Here is an 8421-nt window from a genome sequence, read left to right as displayed (position 1 = left end):
GCGACAAGAAATAAAGCTGATGAAATTCTAGCTAAAAAAGCTTGGAAAAGAGTGCTAGCTAAAGATAGTAGTTTTGGTGATAAAGCAACTGCCTTCACCGTAGCCAACACTATGAAAGATAAAAATAAGCTTGGTATAGGTGTTAATATGATTTCATGATATGATGAAAGGTAGAAAGAAACGAGGCAGAGGAATCAAAAAATGCCAAGCACGAAAGAAATGTAGAAAAAGGAAAAAGCTATCAGTTACATTGAATAAAATTATTAAGGACGCCTCGAAAAGTAATGAGCCTAACAATCGATCTCTTGTAGTCATTCGTTTGGCTATAAAAGGAGTGAAAAAAGCTGTGAAAAAGACCGGCGGTAAAAATAAAATAAAATTAGTGGAGCGCTTCCTTTTTCTTGCTTATTATTTGCTGCTTTAAGCGCCACTGGAGCTCTAGCCGAAGGAGCTGTTTCAATAGCGAAAGTTATGAACAGCGCTAATGCTGCTCAAAATAAGCTGAAAGAGGCTCAAAGACATAACGAAACTATGGAAGCTATTGCTACAGGTAAAGGTCTTTATCTGAAGCCTCATAGTAATCTCTCCCCCGCAAACCACATGTGAGCGGACAAGGTTTAAGAAAAAAAAAACTTTGAAATAGTTTTGGCTAAACGCGCTCTGACTGATTTAGATATAAAAAAAATGCTAAAATACTAAAATGCAAATTTTCGAGGTGTTTTCATGCGTAACAATTTACCATCCGACGAACCTCACTACCAAGAATCAGCTGTTATCAGTTTAGATGACACAAATGGACTAGGTTGGCACTGGGTGGCATATAAAAAGAAAAATGATGAAGTTATATACTTTAATAGTTTTGACAATCTTCAACCTCCTATAGATTTATTACTCTATCTCAAAGTCAAAAGATTCAAATATAACTATATAAGATATCAAGATTTCAATACCTATAACTGCGGACATCTTTGACTAAAATTTTCTTTCGAATAAACTATAAATAGATGTAATTAATGACAAAGCAGTCATTTAATGAAAAACTTTGATGGAGTGTATACTAACATTGAATCTGTCCGGAAATTCATCAATTCTTGAAGGAAATTATTTTCCGCCAATAGAGCTGTCGCCTAATAAACAATATGTACTAGGCTTAGTGGATATTAACATTTAATTCAATACCAAATATTGATGATGTTAATTATAAATTTTACGTTGGTGAACACGAAATCGTTTGACCGACAAGTAGCTATGAGATAGAAGATATTTTGAGTTTTCTACAAGAAACTCTAACGCTTAATGAAATATCAATTAGTTTAAAACCAAACAATAATACTCTACGTAGTGTTATTCAGTGTAGTCATAAAATAAATTTCAAACCAGAAGATTCTATTGGTTTAATTTTAGGCTTTACTAGACGAGAACTATCTGCAAACGAAACTCATAACTTTGATTTATTTGTAACTACATTCAAAGTGAACGCTTTACGCATAGAGTGTAATATTACGACAGGTTCTTATATAAACGAACCTAAAGTGCATATAGATAAATTTTTCCTAGCAGTATCACCTAGATATAAAATAATTGAAGTACCTTCACACATAATTTATTTACCAATTGCCGTGAGAAGTATTGATCATTTAGAAATACGTATTGTTGATCAAGACGAAAACTTAATTAATTTTCGAGGAGAAGTCATCACAATACGTATTCACATCAAAGCAATATCGTGATGGGAATCATATTTAATAACAATAAAATTGGACGAAGATATGAATGGACTACAATGTCAGTCAGTGATCAGTCGACCGTGAGTTACCACAGCGCTCACACGTCAGAACATTCAGTTCCTAAAAAGTCTAGGACTGAAAGTAATAGAAAATACATCAACTGGCGGAAAGTATCGTGTATATTAGTGTGTTGCTTACATCAAAATGGACAAAATTCTAAATATTCATTCAGGTGTCACTTTCGTTAGCTCATTACGAAGTTCATGTGCATCAACCTTATTTATTATCACATTTCAATAATAATGATGAAGTTTGTATCTCAATTCAACATCAAGACTTATCAATCCTTCCACCTCGCAGTATGATTCATATTTGCAGCAGATTAACTCAGAAAAATGGAAATATAGCAGTTAAAACTAAGTTAGTTAATAATGCTATATGCCATTTGTTTGAGGAGATACGATATGAACAAGTCTTATGAAAGCTTGACAAGTCTTATGAAGAACTGATTATCACTCAATCCAAGTCAAAAATTTAATTGCTGAAAATGCTAGTTAGACTAGTGACAAAGAAGTATCGCTTACAAATGACGAAAGTTATTTCGATGTTACTATACCCCTTAGTATGCTGCTTGGATTTGTAGATTATCGAAAAATCGTAGTAAATATCAAACATGAGCTTATTATTACAAAATCGAGAAATGATTTGAATGCTATCATAACTACACCTTCCGATACAAATGAAGTAATTACTTATGAAAAAATTAAAATTACTTTGAATTAAATTGAATAGTTTAATGCCATATGTAGTAGCAGCCGATAGAAAAAAAAATCAAATTACTTAATCAAATTAGTCATAATAAAGCAATCACTATAAGTTATTGCACTTGGGAATTTTACGAGTATCCAAAATTACCTCGCACATCTAACTATGGTTGAGTGTGAAGACATAAAATCAATTGAAAAAACTTCGTTTCGTTATTTTAGCCTTTCAAACACCATGAAAAAATTAAGTAATTAGTCACTTTGGTCATTGTAACATTTGTGATGTTAAGTTATCTCTAAACTTTCAATGCTATCCATATAGAAATCTTAATTTAAACATTACTCAAAACTAGTATGCAGTACTTTATAATATGTACGCTAACTTTCAAAGCTCATTTTATGGAAAAGAAAATGAACTATTGCTTAATAAAATAAATTCTATCGAAAAATTACCGTTAATCGTAATAGATTGTTCGAAATAAAATGAATTTATCAAAAGTACTCTTGTACACGTCTGCTTCAAGCTTGATATGAAAGAAGATTTTGCTGATAATATTGTAGCCTTGATAGTAATATTGTAGCTGATAATATTGCTTGATACTACATGATTAAATTGTGTAGTATAATTTAATCAACGGTGATGTAAAGAAATTAGTTTAATATAGTTTACTCTCTAAATAAAATGTAATTAATACAAGTGAATATAAGCTAAATAAACTAAATGTGTAAGTTACTGTACGAGGTGTGTTCAAAAAGTAAGGCGACCCAGATTTACTCAAAAGGGTCATAACTGGTGACAAATCATGGGTATATGGTTATGATATCGAAACCAAAGTCCAATCGTCCCAATGGAAGAGCCCAGATGAGCCAAGACCGAAAAAAGCATGCCAAGTTCGATCAAATGTCAAAGTTTTGCTCACTGTTTTCTTCGATTACCATGGCGTGGTGCATCAGGAGTTCTTACCATATGGACGTACGGTCAATAAACAGTATTATCTTGAAGTTATGCGCCGTTTGCGAGAAGCAATACAAAGAAAACGCCCAGAATTGTGGAAAAACAATTCATGGCTTTTGCATCATGATAATTCCCCTGCTCACTCATCTTTCCTTGTGAGAGATTTTTTGGACAAAAACAACACCACAATCATGCCTCAGCCACCGTATTCACCGGATTTGGCCCCATATGACTTTTTCTTGTTCCCAAAACTAAAGAGACCTATGAAAGGACGGAGATTTGCAACGATTGAAGAGATAAAGACTGCATCGCTGGAAGAGCTCAAGGCTATACCGAAAAGTGCTTATGAGAAGTGCTTTGAGGATTGGAAAAATCGTTGGCATAAGTGTATTGTATCTGAGAGGGATTACTTTGAAGGAGACAACAGAAATATTGATAAATAAATAAATATTTTTTCTTAAAAATACAAAGTCACCTTACTTTTTGAACACACCTCGTATATCACGTTAAATGTAATGAACAAAAGCATTTTAATTTTAAATATATGTCTTTACTTAATACCTAAACATAGCAACATAACTATATGTAACTCTCTGTGATTCACTCTCTCTCTTTTTTTCTCTATCGCTAGCGCTAGAAAGCGACCTCCCTCTCTCCATCACTAGGGGCTGATATTTATATCTCTCTGTATCACTAGTTCTTTTTTCTCTCTTCTTTCACTCTCTCACTTATTTCTCTTCCTCTTTCTAATTAAAAATGAAGCATTTTATTCATTATTTTACTTATTTATTTTTATTTATTTTATTTTTATAATACATTAAATTAATATGTTAAATAATACAAATAATATAATTTTATATTATTTTATTTTTTCTTCGTTGATACTTTAATCTTGAAGGGGCAAGTCGGCTTTCTCATTGTTGGTTCGGCTGGGATTAAAATCATCTTACGACGAACAGCCTCATTACTCTTGATCAATGATTGCTCCAGCAGTTCTCTGTAAAATATTAAAAATATTAATTAATTTTAATTATAGTAAACACTTAAAATATATAAATTTTATAATAAATATAAAGTGTTTACTTACCATAGTAGTCAAATCAATTGCATCATTTTGCTGTAAAATCTCCAACGAAGGCAACTACGACATTAATGATGACGCAGACGACGACGAGGATAATGAGGACGCAGCCGATGCAAACGACGACGATGACAACGTTACTGATCCCGACGTTGATAAGGGTGACGCTGATAAGGATGAAGATAACGCTCTCGTATTTGAAAGCATTAGATTCTTCGACAATTTTGCTAGCACTTCCATACATTTTTTTATTTTATGTGCTATTTCGTCTTGTTCTGTCTTGACCAGTTCAGCTTTTCTTTTTCACTTCAATCGAGAGGATTTCTGCTTTTTACGTATTATCTTGGCGCGCTTCTGGAAACAAAGCTGCACCCTCACTCTATCTTCTACTGCTTTTTCTATCTGGTACACAACTTGTAGTGCGAACAACTTCTCCGCTAACGAGTCTTTGATCCATTAAAAAAAATAAAAATCTATACAATCATATAAAGAATTAAATAATAATAATAATAATAAAACTTATACATGATACACAGTAGCTATCATTTGTATCAGCTGGGCAACTTGTTGTGCGTTGTTACCTGCGCACTTGAGCAACTGAAAAAAAAATATTTATATATATATATTTCAATATTAAATAATATAAAAAGTACTTACAGTATTTAAGATGACGATAAGTAGCCGATACAGCAGCTCTCATAAGTTGGTATTCATATTCTGTAAATCATTCAATAAAAATTATTAAAATTATATATTGTGACGGTAAACGTCTTATTAGCGCTAGCAGCCCAACTATGCGGCTGCCTGCGAGGGCAGCACCTACCGGTTGGGGAAAATGCGTAATGAGGGAATTCGGCACGAGACGAGATGGAGCGCGCGCGTATGAAAATGAACCAGTCGAAGATTAGAACTCGAACACTCCGCTACAGCTAGTGATAATTAGAGTTTTTCCCGAGTTTTCCTGAGTGCCGAGACGAGCTGATAAGGATCGACAGGAGCTGTGCCTTCGCCTGATTGAGACGAGTGCATGTAAGTGTTTAGAAATATATATATATATATATATATATATATATATATATGTGCGTGAGTGCGGGGTTTCGCCATCGAGGGCGAAACCGAAAGCGTGAACCGCTTGGTCACAGACGCGGACTTCCCCGAGACTTAATCACGAACTTTTTCTCTCGTTCACCGTGCGACTGCTAATAAGGTATGCTGGCCAGCTTAATTTCGCGATTGCTATGATTGCTATTAACTAGCTCCATCGACTTAGCAACCATATCGTCGGAAAATTGAAAAAAAAATACCCTATCAAAGGATTTTCAATGCTCTTTCCGAATATCCTTCCAAAAAATTTTCTCTTCTTATAGTTTACCAGATAAAAAATAAAATTGCAGTTGCTGGCGCTGACCCGTTTTTAATCCCTATCTTGACCTACGGATGAGCAATTCAAAATATGATTATGCCAATCGAATGCTCCTAATTTTCTCTTTCGATTTCTATATTCCTTTTTCAATTATCTACAAACCAAACGGCTGGAATAAATAAACAATAAAATCGTATTTTGGCTATTGGTATACCCCACTTTCATGACGTACTCCGCATGCGAGCTCTACGTCACCGCTGTCGTCGACCATGATCACCTAACCTTTATGTTTATTTACATACGTGACTGTCGACTGGGCAGAGCTGTCGATTAATTATATAATTAATTAAGGCACTTACTTAATTACTTAAGATTAATTACATAATTAATTAAGGCACTCTGCCTTTAGTTTCGCGTATCGACAGTGTGAGTACTGAATACTGATTTGAGTGCTTTAAATGGTCATTGTTTTTTCATTTGCATCTCGTAACTTTGAGAGAAATATTTTCTGGAGTATTTGAGCAATGAATTTCTCAGTTATTCAAAGAATCAGCTAAACAAAGTTCATTGGCTAATATTTTTGAACTTGCTTATTTTTTTGAGGTAACATTTGCCAATCTATTTAACGAAGATGAGTACTCTAACTTATCTCTCCACTCATATGCATGCAGCTGGGTGAAAGAGAGGAACAACATTAACTGGAGTGCATTTTCAGAGGACAGATCGTTTGAGAGTTGTGCAGCAGACAACAGCGGTGAAACCTACATTAAGTGTTTGAAGAATATGGTGCTTCCAAGTACAAGTACTTGAAAGCATGAGTATATACAGGATTTAACTCACACAAATCCAGGAAATACTGGGATTATGAGTCCTGCGTTGTTAATTGGAGGTAAGATTGCACATTCTACAGTTGAATTGGTTTTGAGCGATTTGGTAGATGGATTGTTTAATTGCATCATTTTAGTGTGCAGTCAGCAGGATGACTATCAATTAGTCAGAAAATTAGGCTGTGACAAATACTGTGAAGTACATAAAGCTATTAATATCACAAAGTAATGAAAAGTGTATAGTTAAAATATTCTTATCAAGTTTGAATAAACAAAAAAAGTTGGAAGAGTATCAATGACTTGTATTTTTGACAATTGCATCCATTTAAGAACAAGAATATCAAGCGAGAAATCAAGATCCTGGCGAATCTGAGGAGAGGGGCCAACATAATAACACTCCAAGTTGTCAAATATCTAGTATCTAGGACAGTAGGATACCAGCGTTAATAAAGTAACACCACGGTACTCATTTCTTTTCTTTTGCGCAATGATTCTATTGTATGGTCACTCATTTGTTTACGAATGTATTCTTGCAGCCACTGGGTATTGACACAGCATGAGTATTATTGTATTTGAACTTGCTTATTATTATTTTGTTTTGGGGGTAATATTTGTTAATCTATTTAATGAAGATCAAAACTCTTTAACTTATCTCTCCACTCATATGCAGGTAGCAGGGTGAAAGAGAGGAACAGCATTATTAACTGGCATGCATTTTCAGAGGGCAGATCGTTCGAGAAACCTAGATTAAAAAGGTAGAAAAAAGAGATAACGACACCAAGGACAAAGAGAACGGCGGGAAAGCAAAGGGACAGTTCATGTTCAATATCTCTGACGGTGGTTTCACCGAGCTTTACACGTTGTGGCTCAATGTGGAGAAGGCTGCGGTCTCAGGCCGCGAGTACGAAATCTGGCACAGGCGACACGACTACTGGCCGGTATCATCACCCACGGCCATGGTCGCAGGCAAGACATCTAAAATAACCATTATCAACGAGCCCTTCAAAAGGATTTCGGCAAAGGCGATTTGAGCAGGCTCTCGTTATCGAGGAATAACTGCGGAGAGCTGCCTATCTCATCTTTAGTGCCACCAACATCTGAGCAAGGAGAGCTTGGCTGTTAACAAACCTGCCAATGCAGTATTTTAGAAGGTAAAACTTGTTAACATAAACGAGTAGTAGCATTTCTTATATTTGAAAAGTGGATCATTTGTATATTCGATATTGAGACTTTAATGATGGATAATGATGAATTACAATACGATGCTTCATGCTTCATTCGAACGATTGATAGCAATGGAATGTTCGTGGTTTCAGGTGCTCAATCAATTGGAGGAACAGAGAAAGACATTAAAATTGGTAATCTATTGCCAGGGGAAAATTAACTGGGCAAAGCAACATGTAAAAGCGCGGACCGTTAGTGAATGGCAACATTATCTTCGGCGAGGCGGTCGACAAAAAGATTCAACTGACTAGTTGATCACTCACATATTCAAAGCCTACATACAGGTAACTGAAATTAGAATAGACGCTTGTGATTCGAAAACACGTTGCATCGTTATTTCAGGCGCACGCAGCGACTCGTGCAGCAATAGAAAAAACATTCGCCAAATGAATCTCTAGAAGGAGGAGTTATGATAAATTGGGAACTTTGTTTCAAAAATCTCTTCAATCCCCGCTTCACATTCAAGAAATATATATCAAT

General features: G+C 34.9%; 1 protein-coding gene across 1 annotated transcript; it reads left to right on the top strand.

Annotated features, from left to right (window-relative positions):
- The first annotated feature begins 471 nt into the window (after positions 1-471).
- LOC131675289 (chromodomain-helicase-DNA-binding protein Mi-2 homolog) lies at positions 472-7748 on the top strand. The gene is made up of 3 exons (XM_058954217.1): positions 472-550; positions 4584-4720; positions 7473-7748. Exons 1-3 carry the CDS (start codon positions 472-474, stop codon positions 7746-7748), a joined length of 492 nt encoding a protein of 163 aa, XP_058810200.1.
- Positions 7749-8421: the final 673 nt, after the last annotated feature.

This window comes from Phymastichus coffea, unplaced genomic scaffold (assembly GCF_024137745.1).
Source record: "Phymastichus coffea isolate CEN01 unplaced genomic scaffold, Cenicafe_Pcof_1.1 PCOF00018, whole genome shotgun sequence".
In the NCBI taxonomy this organism is placed as follows: Eukaryota; Metazoa; Arthropoda; class Insecta; order Hymenoptera; family Eulophidae; genus Phymastichus; species Phymastichus coffea.
Note: the sequence above shows the minus strand (reverse complement) of the source record. Positions and strands in the feature narration are given on the sequence as shown.

Excerpts from the sequence above, each read along its gene's own strand:
- LOC131675289 (XM_058954217.1), top strand. The coding sequence starts at position 472 with ATGAACAGCGCTAATGCTGCTCAAAATAAGCTGAAAGAGGCTCAAAGA. Across the intron at positions 551-4,583 it reads TATGGAAGCTATTGCTACAG|GCAACTACGACATTAATGAT; the intron begins GTAAAGGTCTTT and ends TCTCCAACGAAG. Across the intron at positions 4,721-7,472 it reads AGGATGAAGATAACGCTCTC|GTAGAAAAAAGAGATAACGA; the intron begins GTATTTGAAAGC and ends TAGATTAAAAAG.